Below are 18,996 nucleotides of genomic sequence, written 5' to 3' on the forward strand. Positions count from 1 at the left end.
CAGGGTGAGCGGGGGGGGGGATGTGTTCTACATTTATAAAAAGCACATAAAGGAACATTAACTAAGCAGTTAAAAATAAGAAACAACATCAAAGTACAACAATGGGGAATTTGAGTCAAAAAATCTTGATATAGCTACACATTAGAGTAGTGACAGGTAGAACTAAATTGGTAGATTGGGAAAATGTTCTCAATGTATTAATTAAATTAGAGAATAACAGATTTAATTATCTTATAAAAGGATAAAATGCATATATGATGGTATTACACATATAAATACATTTAAAACTCTAGAAACATATTTAGCACGCCTTAGTAATAAAAACATAATAACAGGTTGTTTTGTGGTTGAACAATTAGTTTACATTTATTTTCTGTATTTTGAACAAAGAACGTAAATTACTTCCTCTCATTCTTAAACTTGAGGGTTGTTCTTGAGTTTCCCATGCTTGGTGGCAATCCAGCAAATTCATTTAATTTTAGAACAATGTAGGGTAGAGCCATGAAAGTTATGGTTACAGAACAGACGTGTTTTAAAATATGAGAAAAAAACAATGTAACTAAACAAAATCATGAATTATGAAGTGATTTAATTTCCTCATTTTCAAATCTAGTTGTCACTAAACCTCCATGTACACATCTGTTTATTTCTTTACATTTAGCTTCAAAGATTTTTTTTAAAAAGATTTTATTTATTTATTTTACAGAGAGATAGCGAGCATGAGCAGGGACAGCGGCAGAGGGAGAAGGAGAAGCAGGCTCCCAACGAACAGGGAGCCCAATGCGGGACTCGATCCCAGGACCCCAGGATCATGACCTGAGCCGAAGGCACACGCTTAACCAACTGAGCCACCCAGGTGCCCCAGCTTTAAAGATCTCTCAAGAACTGTTCTTTCTATAAAAGAAAATGTTACCTGAAATTCAGAAGTTAAATCATTCTAGTTTGTTTCTTTTTGTTCTGTTTAATTCAAACAAAATCTATAACATAATGAGTTTAAATTAAGATAGCATAGACAGTGTGCTCCCTTCTGTGCGTCTTCCTACCTACTTGCCTTGCTGGAAACCCCACATATCCTTACCTAACTTCCTTACTGAATACAGGAGACAGCGAGGATTATATTCAAATACACGATGGCTGTTTTATTGAGATTTTTAGGATGAATATCTAAACTTCTCTATGTTAGGCTTTTTTATTGAATTTTAAATACATAAAACATGTATCAAAGAAAAACAAACATCATCCTTCTTTGAAAGAAATGAGAATTTAGAATATGTATATTTTGAAGTTTCTTTATCTGGTAGAGTCCTATCACTTTCTGGCATTCGGAGCTAATCTTGATGGAAACACATCCGCAAGTATATTTGCCAGTGAAATTGTAAAAACTCCCAGTCTGGCTATCAGTACAACCTGTTTCTAACTAATTTAAATGAAATCAGTAAAGTGCCTGAATTCTGGGGCACTTTACCTTCTTAATAAGGATAGGTTTTTGGCGTGTCCTTGGTACTTGGGCCTTCACAGGCTAAGCGCACTTGGGTGATTATCTTGCAGAACAAGTTCTGTATTTCAAAAACCAATCTATACATCATTTATCTCCAACACGATGATTCTGCACAACCATATAGATGATACCAATTAGCTCTAAAGTTTCAGTAAAACACAAAGTCCTACCGCAGTTCCATAGAACACCATGTCTAAAAGTATCTAGAAGTTTGAAAAATAGTGAGCTAAAGGGCCTCTACTATCCTCATATGAACTATTTAAGAGGAGAGGTTGGGGGAGACAGTAAGTGGCTTCTTCGCACTCATTTAATCCCCTTTAACACTCTGTCTAAAGGTCTTCAGTGATATCTTGAGGACTGCTGACCTAAGTGGTTTATTACTCAAATAACATGTTTATACACTAGAGTAATGGCCAAGCACAGTGGAGAGCTTTTCAGAAACAAAATGTTGTTTCATATTAACATATTTTATTTCTCAACAAGCTCATGCTTCCTCAAAGATTTGACATCTTCCCTGAGCTTTCCCTAAACCAAGAAATGGAAGTAGACTATTTTTCACATAAGAAGAACTCAGAAATGATTTTTGAATGCAAAAGGACACTTAAGTTACCATAAGTACAAAAACATAAAACAAGTGTACTGTACTAAATAGAAATTAGTAGCCAAGAACTCTGTACTAACCTCTCAATTTAAGCATAGGGTGATTGAGGACACACTCATCATTGCGGAAGCAGTTGGGGTGTCTTCCAATAAGACATTTTAAAAAGATACATCCTTGAAAAATCTTTATAGCATAAGCAACCCATTATGACAACAAAAAAGAATAGAAATTATTTTCTATCTTCATGCACGTATGCAAAGCCTTTTGTGCAAGAATGTTTACCATATTTTTACCATGTTTTTTTAAAGTAGCCCTAAATTAAGGTAATTCCCAAACTGACTATCAATAGAGACTAGTAAAAAAAATTACGTTACATTCTTTTATCAAAATAATATTGAACAGGGATGCCTGGGTGGCTCAGTGGCTTAATCCTCTGCCTTTGGTTCAGGTCATGATCTCAGGGTCCTGGTATCGAGCCCCACATCGGGCTCTCTGCTCTGCAGGGAACCTGCTTCTCCCTCTCTCTCTTGCCTACTTGTGGTCTCTCTCGCTCTGTCAAATAAATAAATAAAATCTTTTTAAAAAATTAATAAAACAATACTGAACTATTAAAAAAAATGAGGCAAATTTATACAGGCTAATGCAGAATAATCTCCAATTTACTTTGTTCAAAATATGTAAGCACAGAAATAGACACACACAAACACACACATATAAAACCTCCCATTTGTGCTTTTAAAAAAAGGTGGCAAAAAAGGTTAAAAATTAAAAAAAATTTTAAAAAAGGTGGCAGATGCTACAGAGATGGCTAACAGACATGGAAAATGATGGACTACAAACTGTGGACAGTGTTTATCTTGATACAGAATGCAAGTAAGAGTCCTTACTCTTGTTATATGAAATTTAGAACTATTTCCACTTTTTATAATGTCATTATTTCATAATAATATAAAAAACGAACAATGAGGGGCGCCTGGGTGGTTCAGTCGGTTGCGCCTCCAACTCTTGAGTTCAGCCCAGGTCATGCACCTCGGGGTTGCACAACAGAGCCCTTCAGTGGGCTCCACACTCAGCGGGGAGTCTGCTTGGGATTCTCTCTCCCTCTCTCTATGCCCCCGCCCAAATAAATAAATCAATAAATAAATCTTTAAAAAAAAAAAAGTAAAAAAGAAAAAAAATCTAAAGATCGAATATTCTAAGGTTCCCAATCTTTATGTTCTAATTTGATTCCTTAAGTAGCACATATGTACCAAGAGCAGCATGTAGCCTGCAGGGAAAGCAAGAGCATTTACTGAAAGGATTCTGGTAGTATTAACAATGATGTGGAAATACCTCAGTAATTTGCAATTAAAGAGAGCAGGCTTAACACACACAGAGACTCCACTCTCTCCTAAAACCTGACCAAGACAACAGTAAAAGAATTTTTAGAAGACTTAAAAATTAAAACCAAAGGGTAGAGAGAATGCGAGAGATAGTAAAGCCCAACCAAGACATTTCAGCCAACAAGAGTGAGTCCTAAGTAGGCAGGGGGAAAGTTGGGCGTCTATTCTCCACAGTCACTCACTCATTCACCTGAATTATTTACTGAGTGTACTGTATGCCAGGCACAGTTCTAGGCTGTAGAGACACAACCACGAGCAAAATGGAAAATAATCCCTGTCTTCATGAAGCTAAAAGTCTAATGAGAGAACCAACTAAAATGTCTATTCTCTTAGACAGACTTCAGGACAGGAGGCTGGAATGCAGGGTGAGATTTTAGACAGAAGGACCATAGAGGAGATGACATTTGAGTCTCAACAGGTGGAAAGTGGGTGAGCTTGCCACACAGGGTGGAGGAAAGATAATCCCGTCAATGCTTTGCAATTCTTGTGGATTTGCAGAACTTCAGTGCTCTGAAAGTGTAGGTAAAGGTGGAGTCAAAGACAAGAGGGCTGGTTGAAGGATTAAGGAAAACCGAGACCCTCTCTTTCCTTCCCTTCACCAGCTCTGTCTTCCACCTTCCCCATGGAACAGCTGTCCTTCTCAGGACAGGGTGAAACAGAAATGCTGACTGGTGGATGCTATAGTGGAAGACGAGATAACACACTGAAGACAGGGAGCTCAAGTAAATATCTACGTGCCAAATACCAACAAACCCAGTTATCTTCAGCCTCGAGACCCCTAGGTCATCAGCTAAAGCCTCCCATTTGGGGTACTGGAAGAACCTTCCCTAGGGACCCTGACAGACCCCAGAAATAGACCTGACATTGATGATTCATTCAGATGACTACACACTGAAGACTGCAGTCAAAAAGGCCTACCCATCCAGGTTTCAAGTCTGTTTCATGCCGTGCTTGTGAAATAGAACAAATTACAACAGGCATACATGTAAGGAGAAGGCAAAACTTTTAGAAGAAACAGATCATATGAGGAGAAAAAAAATTTTTTAATTAAATAAATGTACTTAATATTGTCAAAAAAAAAAAAAAATACTGGCTATTTCGGAGCTGTAAAAATGCTGGGCCTAAACCAAATGAAGTCTAAATGAGCAGGTGATTGGTTAAAGCCTTTTTTCTTATCTTCTTTTCTAGTCACTGGCAATCTAAAAGATTAACAGATAAGCTAGAGTGTGCCTGGATCACTAATCAAGGATTGATCCACCTCCTTTCAGGGGGGAAGAGACCTAAGGTACTGGATTGTGGCTTGCAAGCTGCAATTTCAATCAGTGATGGCCTTCCTTCCCCAATCTTCCCCCTAAAATGAAAATGAAGTTGTGGCTAAAAATCAAGGTCCACTAATTTTATTATGGCTTCCAATATGAGAATGAGAAGGCCAGTTCTCTCATTTTAGTGGTAGATTAACTCTTTTAGCAAAATCCCTTCACATCTGTGCTGCTACGTTTTTATGTAACTTACTGTCTGACTGATGATGAGACATGTTAGTATCCTTTTATGTAACAATGCATGGATGCTAGTTTCTTTGAAGTGAGCCTGCAAGAGTTTCATTCAAGAACTCGAGAGACTCATCTTAGATGGTTGTTTTACTAAGATAAAAATACTGAATAAATTTCACAATAAACGAAATCACGATAAACAAATTTGAAGCTGTAATATCAACACTGTCACAGTATTAGATTAAATGTATCATTGTCTAATCTTTTTTAAAGATTAGATTAAAATTGGGGGGAAGAATTTTTTTTAAATTTATTCTGGGGGGTGTGGGGGTGGTGGGCAGGGGAGGAGCAGAAGGAGAGGGACAAAGCAGACTCCACCCTGTGTGGGGCTCATTCCCAGGACCCTGAGATCATGAGCCGAAACCATGAGTCGGATGCTTAACAGACTTTGTCCTTGGTTGCTATAGTCCATTACACTGGGGGTTTCCTGGTATGTCAGGAAGAGTAAGCAAGGAGTGTTTCTTCTAAGTACAATGATGGGGTAAAAACATCAATTTTCTGATAGAAACCTCACCACTGTTCACCAAATTTTATAATCTCCGACTACATAGCAGATGTCTCTTTAATTAGCTACTAAATTACAGAATAAAATATAGTCAGCCTCAGACTGTTATAAAAGAACTATTAAAAGCTATGGCTAGAATGAGGATATTATATTTCTTTAGAGAACAAAGGCTACACGACACAGTGATGTTCTGTAAGGCTAACGTCAAGTTAAAATACAACTTTTTACCCCTCACCTTCTACTAGGCATCTACCACCACAGGCAGGACTATAAAAAGGCAAAGGAGACCTGGGTCCTGGTATCAAGCAGCTCACATCAGAGGAGATAAACACGTAAGCAATTAACAGGACAATGTCAGAATCTAGGAGTATGAAAAATTTTGATGATAAAACAAAGATTCCTACAGGTTGAAGAGAATCACTACGAGAGAGGGAACATGTGGGAAGTCTGGAAGGATGAGTAGAGGCTTAAAATAGAGAAGAGTTAAGAGTATTTTGGATCAAGAGAAAAGGAAGAACACACCAGGACAAAAGAATATATAGAGGACACGTTAAGGGTCATAGGAGACATGAGGGTAAGAGAGTCATGAGACATGATACAAATTGCAATAAGACTGTGAAGAGGCCAGAACGACCCACCAAGAACTTGAATTCATCCCCTGGCAACAAAAAGTCAGCAAGATTTTTAAAAGAAAAAGGTAATAATATTTGTTTTAGATGAAGCAAAGTCTGGTGAGAGCAAGACAAATGGAAAGGTGACAAACCACTTACTTTCTGGTTATTGCAATGACCTACTATGAGCGAAGCTAACCCTGAGCTAGGATAGTGACCACGGCATTGGAAGAAAAAGAAAGGAGGAAGATATAAAATCACCATTTTATAAACTCAAATTAGGTAATTTCACCCATTTTCTTGTAACACTTACTCTCAAGAACTTTATATGTCAAAATTAAACTTCCTTTAATATATAATATTTGAGAGCTGACAGGACCATACCACATGTTGCTATTTATTAAATATTTTACAAAATAATAAATAAATAAGTATTTTATAAAATAGGTGACATGTTTTTTAAAAGTGCTGTGCAAGTTGAAAGTTGCTGAAGCTGGGGGCGCCTGGCTGGCTCAGTCGGTGGAAGGTATAACTCTTGATATCAGGGTTGTGAGTTTGAGCCCCATGTTGGGAAAAGAGATGACTTAAAAAACAAAATCCTTAGGGGCACCTGGATGGCTCAATCAGTTAAGCATCTTCCTTCAGCTCAGGCCATGATCTTGAGGTCCTGGAATTGAGCCCCTTAAGGTGCTCCCTGCTCAGCAGGGGTCTGCTTCTCCCTCTCCCTCTGTCCCTCCCACCGCTTGTGCTCGCTCGCTCTCTTTTATTTATATAAAGAAATAAAATTTTTAAAAATAAATAAGTAGGGGGCACCTGGGTGGCTCAGTGGGGTAAGCATCTGCCTCCAGCTCAGGTCATGATCTCAGGGTCCTGGGATCGAGCCCCATATCGGGCTCTCTGCTCAGTGGAGAGCCTGCTTCCCTCTCACTCTCTGCCTGCCTCTCTGCCAAATAAATAAATAAACTCTAAAATAAATAAATAAATAAAATCTAAAAAAAAAAACAAAAAAAATCCTAAAAAACAAGGAAAGAAAAAAAGCTGTTGAAGCCAGGCAATGGGTTTTAGAGGGTTCATCACACTATAAGCTATACTTTTATATATAACTTGAAATTTTTCTTAAACATTTTTCTTTTTTTCAGGTTTACTGAGATAGAACTGACAAATGTAACTATAATGTGTTTGAAGTGTACAGTATGATGATTTGGTATATGTACACATTGAGTTAATTAACATGTCAATCACTTTACATATTTACCTTTTGGGGGGGGTGAGAACATTTAAGGTCTACTCTCTGCAAATTTCAAGTTTATAATACAGTATTATCAACAAGTGACTATATTCCAAAAACTTTTTTAATGTTTCATTTTTTTAAGAGTGGCTCCCTTTCTTACTGTATGTCAGTTAAACCAGCTACTGTAGCATACTACAGAGTAATTCACAGACCACCGATGAAGAAAATAACACTTTATAGATTAAGCACATCAATAATCAAACCTCATAACCATTAATTCATATCTACGAGTCCTTATAAACCCTGTTTCTAAGGGGGAACTTTATATACCTGCTGTAAATGTATACACACCGATCAAAACAAAATCATTAATGTGCTACACAGAAAGCAACTGTGGAATGATTTAAATGGAATACAGTGAGCTGCCGTTTTAAAACATACATTGTGGCTAATGCTCTCTTCTATATTATTATTTACCGGACCCCAAACACTTTTTGCGGAGTTGCTTTCTTCACAGTAGTTTCTTCTCTACTTAAAGACAGCAAGAAACTCGCTCGCAGGCATGCGCAGACCCATTCACATCCCTTTGCAATCTTAGCCATGTTACTTTTCTTAGTGAAGTAGGACTTAAGAAAGCAGAATATTCCCTCCTTCACCTTCCCACCCTTCTTAGATTATCCCTGTTCTCTCTTCTGTTCCTTTCCCCACTTCCTTCCTAGGCAGGAAGTACAGCAAAGTGAGTAAGTATACAGGCTCTGAAGCCATTACTGTACCTAACTTCTCATTCTGCCATTCCGTGGCTTTGAGCTTCAGGCAAGGAGCAAACCCCTGTGGTCTCAGATCGCTGGTGAAAACCTATCCCTAACCCAGTTGCGTAAGGAGTAAGTAAATTCCAGCGGTGACATACCCCACCCTCCACCTTCATTGTGACCATCCTAATTTTAACTGACCCTGTGGTTTTGATACGTCACAGATTCAACCCCTTTAAATTCCAAAAGGTATTTCCTAAAGTTGTATCACCCTACTAAAACTCTTCTCAGGCTGTTTAATTCCCAAGTCCAGTAACTTCTCTCAGTGTTCATTGTACTCTTCCCCTCCATATCATTTGACAATAATAATGCCATTCTACACTCTCTCTTGATCGTCATCTGCTCTCTTGGCTTTACTACTCTCTCTCATAGATGATGCCAAAATCTCTATTTCCGGTCATCATTTCTGGTCACTGACAAAGAATTCCCAGCTATCAATAAAGTAATTCCACATGTTTTACATTACCAGTATCTCAAGCTTATCATTCACACAAGAAAAATTATCTTATTCTCCTTTCCTACCCCAGTAACATTCTCGTGTTCTTTAATCTAATACCATCTCTTCTAACATGTCAAAGAACTCTTAACCTTCATTATCCCTCGAAACACCTACTCCTGTTTGTTGAGTTCTACTAATTCTGTTATCCTACTCTCTTCCTCACCCACTCCACTGTTAATGCCCTAATTGAAGACTCTGTTCATTCCAGCCTGTATTATATACAACAGCTAAACAGTAGTCTCTGCCTTTAAAGACTGTATTTTTTAAGTAATCTCAACACCCAACATGGGGCTCAAACTCACTACCCAGAGATTAAGAGTCATATGCTGTACCCACTGAGCCAGCCAGGGGCCCCTCTACCCTCTGCTTTTAATCTCTCCTCCCTATGAGTGTCTAAGCACTGTATTATCTATCACAATAGCCTTCACAGCCCCTCAGAATCTGACTCAAATGTTTGTTTTCATTCTTTCTCTTCCTTCCCCTTTGCCATAAGCTCTAATCACATGGAGCTTCTCAGAACGCTTAAGTTTGCCTCATGCATGCACTCTACGTCTAAAAATAAGTTTACAGTTTTATATTAAGTTTGGCGACTGCCATATCATCAACTTGCAGGATAGTCTAGATTTTCCTTTATTTTCTCTTATGTTTTATCTGGTCTCAACAATTCCTGTTGGTAAAATCCATTTTTGTTCTCTGGTGACCTGCGGTGACTTAACAAGGCGCAGTCTGAAGTCATCACAGCTTTCTAGATCGTCACTTTACTAATCTATCTCTTAATTTTTAGACTTTATTTTTTTAGAGCAGTTTTAGGTTCACAGCAAAACTGAGCGCAAGGTACAGATTTCCCACATATCCTATCCCACACTGGCCTAGCCTCCCCACCAGGGTGGTACATTTGTTATTACAGATGAAACTACAATGACAACTTCCTAATCATACAAGTTCTGTAACTGGCATTACAGTCCACTGTTGGCGTTGTATGTTCCGTGGGTACGGGCGAACGTATGATGACGTGTGTCCTCCACTGCAGTATCACACAGACTATTTTCGCTGCCCTAAAAATCCTCCTCCTTCTGCCTCTTCATCGCTCCACCCCCAGCTCCTCTCCCCAGTGCTCATTTTACCATCTTCATAGTTTGGCCTTTTTAAGAATGTCACAGAGTTGGGACTCTACAGTATGCAGCCTTTTCAGATTCGCTTCTTTTAATTCTTTTTCAAGCACATTATTTCCTTTGGAAACTTTGTATTATAATGGTTCGTGCAAAAGTTAAGAAAATATTTCAGATTTATAGGTCAGCTCTACTCACCAAGGGTTCAGCCATTACAACTTCAATTTTCTTTTCAGCCTGAACAGCAAATTCTGCGAAGAGGCTCTTGATGACATATTCACCGGGCTTGACATCTGGGTCAATCGTAATGCTTGACATGATGATATTCTTTTTTCCCAAAGTGGAATGAAAGTTGGAGGAAGCACAGTACTTATTCACTTTGCTGACTGGTGCTGAAGCTAAAAATAGAAGAAACAAAAGAACTCTAATGATCAACACAAGGATGAGACCCACCGTGACCACCCTATTTAATATGCTTCCTGTCCCTAAACCCTGTCCAGGTCTCCCAATCTGTATGATCATACTCTATTTTTCTTTACTATACTTGCTACATTCTCACAAACTGCCCAACTGTAATTTAGTTATGTGTTGTTTTTTATGTACTGTTCTTCTTTTGACCCTACTAATGTGAAATTCCTAAAAACAGGGATTCTCTTTTGTCTTTTTTGTTCACTCAATAAATCCCAAGTGCCTAGAACAATGTTTAGCATATACTGGGTATATAATAAATACATACTAATTTATCAATTCTAAACGATGTGATGTGTAATGAAGGGAATAAAACAGATGGGAATAAGGGAAACACGATTGGTTAGGGCACTGAAAGATACTATTTGGGAAAGCGTGATTAGGAAAAGGCCTCACTGAAGAAGCCACATTTAAACTCATCTGGATAGCAAAAAAGAGGCAGCAAGGCAAAGCACCAGGAACAGAAAGCGCTAAACTGAGTGAGCATATTTGATAAACAGAAAGGAGACCAGTGTGGCTGGAGCTTAAGGGAGGAAGCTGGGGTGACGGGCAATTTCAGACGAGGTCAAAATCATGAGTCAGGGATTTAGAACTTTGTAGGGAAATCAGATTTTATTCTAAGTGAAATTAAAATTCAGTGGAAAGTATTAACTTGAAGAGGGATAGGATCTTGCTTCTCTTCAAAGATCTCTCCAGCTCCTCCAGAGAATGGACTAGACGGCAGCATGGATACTCAGGGATGCTACTACACAGGCTCAGGTAGGACAATACTAGCTCAGGGTAAGAGGATGGAATGCACAGGAGAGGAGGAAAGGACTTGACATTTGTTATGTGTTAGTGAATCTGGCATCAAGGTGAGGGAAAGGAACTGGCAATGACTTGTAGGATTTTTTTTTTTTAAAGATTTTATTTATTTATTTGACAGAGATCACAAGTAGGCAGAGAGGCAGGCAGAGAGAGAGGGGAAGCAGGCTCCCTGCTGAGCAGAGAGCCTGATGTGGGGCTCGATCCCCGGACGCTGGGATCATGACCTGAGCCGAAGGCAGAGGCTTTAACCCACTGAGCCACCCAGGCACCCTGACTTGTAGGATTTTTATTGCAATCTTTCAAAGGACAGTGGTGCCATGTCCTCATCTAGGGACGTCCCAGCGCCTGCCCCAGCTGGGGTACAAAAAGAGCACACGTCGACTGCTACAGTCTCTTTATTGTCACAGGTTTTGTCCTCTTGACTGCTGGGCCTCCTATCTTCACTTTATCCAGTCACCTCGGCCTTTCAGTCGGCTGTGTAACACAGACCCTTCCCTTCCCAAACTTAGCTCACGTCACTGTGGCCTAGATATTCACTGAAAACCTGCAAATTTGTACTTCTCTACCCCAACCTGATCTCCAGGTAATGCCCTTGCATAAGGTGTCCCCAAAGCGAACCCCTCCATGAAAACATGAAACATGCTGAATTTCCGTATGTGTGTACATAACTATGGGGCAAATTTATTCTAAATATATACTCTCCAAACCAATAATCTGTTCTGTCAAAAAGCAAACAAACCCAACCCTACTATGCCATAGTGTGCCAAAATAAATAAAGGTGACACATGATAACGCCAAAAGAAAATTCTAGAAAGTAATGCAAAATACAAATATTTTACTTCAGAAAAAATAACTGCAAATTAAGAAAAAAAAATTGTTGAAAGAATTTCCAAATACTTGGCCTCCCTTCATGTCCTAGTCATAATCTTTATTTATTTATTTTTCCACAAAACAAGAGTATTTTCCCTCCAAAACCAAAATTAAAAATTAGTCATGCATGATGCTTATATATTGAAAAATAATCTAAAGAATATTACAAATTGTGAATATTGCACCTAAAACTAAACATCTTTGCAACACTTCCAAATCAAAATATATGATGTATTGTATTCTAGTACTAAAATTATATAATAAGCACAATTCAAAACAAAAATTCACTGTCCTTTGAACACAGTACACACTATTTATTTTAAAACAATGACCTGTTTGTTTACTCTGTTCCATAATCCAACATTGTGTATTATAAAAGAGAGAATCTGTTCACAACTACTACTGTGAAAAATAGAGATCTTAAAAGAAATTATTTTGGATCATTAAGCAAACTCTATATTTTATACCCATATTATGTTGGATAACCATAGGAAATCATAAAATAGTAAACAACAATGACAACAAAAACTACTCAGACAGTTTCCAGAAGGTTAATTTATATTTTAGACATAAAAACGAGGATAAAACATTTTCGAGACTTTGACTTAAGGTCAGAGTTAACAAAATATATCTTTTCTTTTAATGAAGATTTGTAAACCTTGAAATAAGATTCATAAGATCATAGCAGTTACAAAGTGTCTTTGGCTTTAACTTTACAATAAATGTACCCGAAGAAGCCTTGTAATAGATCTGGTATTTAAATTCTAGACTTTAATGAGGTATAGCCTTTTTATTTTTTTTTTTTTAAGATTTTATTTATTTATTTGACACAGAGAGAGAGAGAGAGATCACAAGTAGGCAGAGAGGCAGGCCGGGGAGGCGGGGCGGGGAGCAGGCTCCCCGCTGAGCAGAGAGCCTGATACAGGGCTCGATTCCAGGACCCTGAGATCATGACCTCAGCCAAGGGCAGAGGCTTAACCCACTAAGCCATTCAGGTGCCTCGAGGTATAACCTTTTTTAAATGACGTTTTTTTTTAACAGTTTCTCCAAAAAAGAAAAAAACTAGCTAAAATGACCTCTCAAATAATTTGCCTTTACCGTCTTACACTTTCTAGAAAGTATAAATTAAGCATAAACAAATATTTCTAGGCATCAAAATAGCATATTTTAAGAAATTTGCTGGGTGCCTGGGTGGCTCAGTGGGTTAAAGCCTCTGCCTCTGGCTCAGGTCCTGGGATTAAGCTCGGATCTGGTTCTTCTGCTCAGCAGGGGACCTGCTTCCCTCTCGCTCTCTCTGCCTGCCTCTCTGCCTACTTGTGATCTCCCTCTGTCAAATAAATAAATAAAATATTAAAAAAAAAAAGAAATTTGCCAATAAAGCCAAAAGTTTCAGAACCTGCACTTATCTTCTAAAGATTTCTCTTCCAAATATCTGCACTACCTTCTAAAATAAAAATATCTCAAGCTTGAGAAAATCCAATTTTTATGAAAAACGAATGTTTTAAAATCAAATTTATTTATTTCAATTGTATTTCTTAGTATTTCATGAATGCTTGTTGACTCCATTAATACCAAAAAGTAATACAGAACATACATACTTAATGAGATTTCTGGCCGTAAAACAATCTAACGTTGATGTTAAGGACTGGCAAAGTAAATTATCTTTATAATCTAATAAACAGAATGCTCTGTAGATGGCTGAAATGACATCGTTAAAAAATATTGAATGGCACGGGAAAATATTCAATGTATGGAGTTAGGTGTGAAAAGGTCATAAGAGAGTAAGTACATAAAACCAAAATAAGGGGCGCCTGGGTGGCTCAGTGGGTTAAAGCCTCTACCTTCAGCTCAGGTCACGATCTCAGGGTCCTGGGATCGAGCCCCACATCTGGCTCTCTGTTCAGTGGGGAGCCTGCTTCCACCCCATCCCCACCTGCCTCTCTGCCTACTTGTGATCTCTCTCTCTCTCTGTGTCAAATAAATAAATAAATAAAAATCTTTAACAATAAAAAATTAAAAGGCAAGAAGACTATCTGCAACATAGAACAAACACAGAGCTAATCAATTTACCCCCATCCACAGAGCTTTAATGAAGTCGGTTAGAAAAAAACCCTCACCCCCAAACTGAAAACTCCCAGTTTTGTATTTCACTGTAATGTTCAGCTTTGGTAAAGCTGTGTGACTATTTCTTATATTCAGCTAATAGTTAAAGAACAAGGGTGGTCTCCCTACACAAGGTGAAAAGACTAGTTTCCACATAACTAGATTAACCTGACATCATCTGTTTGAGTTAAATGTTTTATAATGTAAAACAGTAAGACTTCCCTATATGTTATCATAAAATTTTGAAAACTTTATGTAAGCTTATGAGAAAACGAAGACATACCTGTTAGAGCATAATTCTTTTTTTTTTTTTGAACATTTTATTCATTTTTTGACAGACAGATACAGAACATAAGTAAGCAGAGTAGCAGACAGAGGGGGAGAGAGAGAGAAGCAGGCTCTCCTCCGAGCAGGGAACCCAATGCAGGGCTTAATCCCAGGACCCTGGAATCACGACCCAAGCCGAAGGCAGACACCCAACCGACTGAGTCACCCAGGCGCTCCTAGAGCATAATTCTTAAGAACGCAGTTCAGGTATTAAATTACAAATTTTAGGAGCCCAATGTCATATCAAGCATCCTTGGACTACAATTCACTAAACTCTAACTGCTGACAAAAATAATGCAAGACCTGAATAACTAAAACATGGGAATATAGGCTCGCATGTGTATTCTTTCTTTTAGATAAAGTGCAAATAAAAAATAAATATGGTATTTTTGGACAGCTTATTTATATAGCACTGTACCTAGCATATTTACTAAAATAATTATCTTTTTCATGCTCTTAAGACATCTAGACCCTTATAAATTTAAATTTAGTCAAAGAGAGCAGACAAATGAGAAGACGTAACTCCTAAAATGAGATGTGTTTGGTCTTACTACTTTTTTTTTCTTTAAGATTTTATCTATTTATTTGTCAGAGAGAACATAAGCAGGGGGAAGGGTGGACAGAGGGAGAAGCAGGCTCCCCACTAAGCAAGGAGCCCAATGTGCGACTTGATCCTAGAACCCTGGGATCACGACATGAACCAAAGGCAGACACTTAACCAACTGAGCCACCCAGGTGTCCATTTTATTACTTTATAGCAACGATTCTCAGCTTTTTTTTTTTTTTTTTTTTTTTTTTTTTTTTTTGCTTCCACTATGTTCCTACACACAGCATTCTAAACAGTAACATCTCTCAAAATACAGAGCCATTCTCAACAATTGGGATATCTCAGATAGGAATGGGTGGGGGCAGGTAGCTGTGGTTCAAAAAGATCCCAGCGGAGTCTGTGAAAAATGCCTACAGTTGGCCTACCTCTGAGAACAGGTCTTTAGGGGTAAAAATTCCTACTTTATCATCACAACTTTCTATATGTATGGGCATATCACACACATATGTTTATGTATAAAAATGCAGAAGAATAACAAAGTTCCATACAATTGCTTACTATCATAATTATTACTTTCACGGTGGGGCACCTGGGTGGCTCTGTCTGTTAAGGGAGTGAATCTTGCTTTTGGCTCAGATCATGATCTCATGGGTTATGAGATCAAGCCTCACCTTGATTCTCTCCCTCTGCCCCTCCCCCAACTTCCTCTCTCTCAAATAAAAAAATCTTTTTTTGAAAAATTATTATTATTACTACTTACACAAGCTAACAATAAAAATTTTGATGACCACCCAAGAAAAAAAAAGTATGAGGTAAATGGCCTTGGAACAAGAACAAATGTAAAAAATGTTTCTGAATTAAAAAAGCAAAACCAAAATTCTTAGTTTGAAAAAGGAAGCCTATATCCCAGAAAGTTCTATTGTGGATATCAACAAGCTGATTCTAAAGTTTATATGGAGAAGCAAATGATCCAGAACAGCCCACACAACACTGAAAGATAAGAAAAAAACTGGAGGACCTACACTACCCAATTTCAAGGCTCACTTTAAAGTCCCAGGAAAGGGGCACCTGGGTGGTTCAGTGGGTTAAGCGTCTGCCTTTAGCTTGGGTCATGATCCCAGGGCCCTGGGATAGAGCCCTGCATCATGCTCCTTGCTCAGCGGAGAGCCTGCTTCTCCCTCTGCCTGCTGCTCCCCCTGCTTGTGCTCTTTCTCTATCTGACAAATAAATAAAATTATTAAAAAAAAAAAAAAAAAAAACCCAAAGTTCCAGTAAAGAGACAGTGTAGTATTGGTGAAAAAACAAATAGATTGGTGGAAGAGAACAGAGAGCCCAGGCATAGATCCACACAGAGTCAACCGCTCTCTGACAAAGGCAAGGCAATCAATGGGAAAAGAAGACTTTTCCACAGATGATGCTGGAATAACTGGACATCCACAGGCAGAGGCGGAAGAGAAATCATCAACCCAGACACAGAGCAGACAACTTTCACCAAAATTTACTCTAAATGGATCACAGATTTAAATGTAAAATAAAAAGCTACAAAATTCCCAGAATATAAGGCAGACGAAAAGCTAGGTATTTTTGGGTTTGGCAGTGACTTTTTAGATATAACACCCAAATGGAAGCCTTTGAAAGAAAAATCGATAAGTTGAGCTTTAGTAAAATTAGTAACTTCAGTTCTACAAATGACACTGTAAAGAGAATGAAAAGAGGGGGCGCCTGGGTGACTCAGTCAGTTAAAGTGTCCGGCTTCACCTCGGGTCATGATCTCAGGGTCCTGGGATCAAGCCCCACATCAGGCTCCCTGCTCAGCAGGGAGTCTGTTTCTCCCTCTCCCTCTGCTCTTGTGCTCTCTCTCATTCTCCCTCTATCTGTCTCTCTCAAATAAATAAATAATATTTTTTAAAAAGAAAGAATGAAAAGACAAGGCACAAATTGGGAAAAAAAATCTTTGAAGAATATATAACTGATAAAGGACCGCTATCCAAAAATATATAAAGTCAACAAGTAAATAGCCCAATTTTAAAAAAAGGGGGGGGCAAATATCTGAACAGATCCCTCAACAGTGAAGGCACAGAGATGACAATTAAGTATATGAAATGATGCTCCACATCAGGTCTTCAGGGAACTGCAAATTAAAAGGACAATGACATACGACCACACACCTACTGGAACAGCCAAAAATCCAGAACACTGAAAACATGAAATGTCGGTGGCAGGTATGGAGCAACAAGAACTGTCATTCATCACTTGTACAAATATAAAATGGTGCGGGCACTCTGGAAGATGGTTTAGATGTTTCCTACAAAACTAGGCATCCTTTTACCATATGACCCCCGCAGCCACGCTCCTTCGTATTTACCCAAAGGACTTAAAAATATGTCCACATAAAAACCTTAATATGGATGATAATTATAGCAGCTTTATTCATAACTGCCAAAACCTGGAAGCACCCAAGATGTCCTTTGGTAGGTGAATGGAAAAATAAACGTTGGCACATCCAGATAATGGAATATTGTTCCATGCTAAAACAAAATGAATGATTAAGCCAAGAAAAGACTTAGAGGAAACCTACATGTGTATTATTGAGCGAGAGTAGCCAATCCGAAAAACTACATGATTCCCGCCGTATGCCATTAAGAGAAAAGCAAAAGTTCGACGGCAGTAAAAAGCAGCATGATTGCCAGTGGTTGGAGGGAGAGATGGATGAATACGGGGTCACAGGTGATTCTGAGGACTCCGAAACTATTCTGTATGATACTGTAATGATGGGAACATATCATTATATTTGTCAAAACCCATAGAATAGACAACACAAAGAGTGAACCTTAATGTAAACTATAGACTTTGTAAACTATGATTATGATGTGTCAAGTAGGTTCATAAATGATAACAACTATATCACATTAATATAAAATGTTAATAATAGGAGAAATGGGGGCAGGATAAGGGGGTACATGGGAGCTGCTTGTACTTTCTGCTCAAATTTTCTGTAAATTTTAAACTGCGCTAAAAAACAAAGTCTGGTTTTTGTTTTTGTTTTTGTTTTTTTTAACTCAAAAAGAAGGGGCACCTGGGTGGCTCAGTCAGTTAAAGATCTGCCTTCGGCTCGGGTCACGATCTCAGGGTCCTGGGAATGAGTCCCGCATGGGGCTCCCAGCTCAGCAGAGAGCCTGCTTCTCTTGGTCCTCCCCACTTGTGCGTGCGCGCGCGCGCTCTCTCTCTCTCTCAGATAAATAAATAAAATCTTAAAAAAACAAAAAACAAAAAACTCCAAAAGAAAAGCCCATTCTATCCCTGTCAGCCAGAACCAAAGACGCCTGGGAAGAGTCAAAATAAACAACAGCTCAAGCTAAAGCTTAAAACAATAATGTACTTGGATCAAGCTGAGAGAAAGGAAACAGATTATAAGTCAATTAAAAATAAAAATGTCAAAAACACAAATCAGGTTACATGGTAGACTAAAAGGAGAAACAAAGTTAGCAAAATCAGTATCAGGGAATAATAGCGAATTTCAACTTTTGGTGGTGAGGCCAATTAGGTTGTTGTCAGCTCTCAACAAACTATCCAGAGAAAAACTGCACATTTGGAAGCAACTGTATCAGAAGAGGAAATAAAGATAAATAATAGGTATGCTGTGGGTGTTGAGAGGTATAATATGAAAGCATCATTTGATGACTTCAGTGCACATACACAGTTTGCTGTAATCTCAAAATTTCTTCAGAAATGCAAGAAACTGGGGCACCTGGGTGGCTCAGTGGGTTAAAGCCTCTGCCCTCGATTCAGGTCATGATCTCAGGGTCCTGGGATGGAGCCTCGAATTGGGCTCTCTGCTCAGCTGGGAGCCTGCTTCCTCCTCTCTCTCTGCCTGCCTCTCTGCCTACTTGTGATCTCTGTCTGTCAAATAAATAAACAAAATCTTAAAAAAAAAAAAAAAAAGAAAGAAAGGAAGAAAGAAATGCAGGAAACTCACACCAGACATTTTATTTCTGACAGAAATGAAACATTATTAATATGTTATCAAGGTATTTTGCACATTATCACATGTTACCCTAATAAACCTTTTTTAATATTTT

At 38.4% G+C, this 18,996-nt stretch overlaps 1 protein-coding gene across 4 annotated transcripts in view; it reads right to left on the reverse strand.

The window, feature by feature from the left end:
- Positions 1 to 18,996, reverse strand: part of FRYL (FRY like transcription coactivator) — a 221,575-nt gene that overhangs the window by 131,606 nt on the left and 70,973 nt on the right. For all 4 annotated transcript variants that reach the window (XM_059383630.1, XM_059383621.1, XM_059383604.1 and 1 more), the window contains one exon: positions 9,994 to 10,193. In XM_059383630.1, the coding sequence (XP_059239613.1) occupies positions 9,994 to 10,113 (120 nt within the window). In that variant the 5' untranslated portion in view covers positions 10,114 to 10,193. The remainder of the gene's footprint in view (positions 1 to 9,993; positions 10,194 to 18,996) is intronic.

The sequence above is a fragment of the Mustela nigripes genome, chromosome 1 (assembly GCF_022355385.1).
Source record: "Mustela nigripes isolate SB6536 chromosome 1, MUSNIG.SB6536, whole genome shotgun sequence".
In the NCBI taxonomy this organism is placed as follows: domain Eukaryota; kingdom Metazoa; phylum Chordata; class Mammalia; order Carnivora; family Mustelidae; genus Mustela; species Mustela nigripes.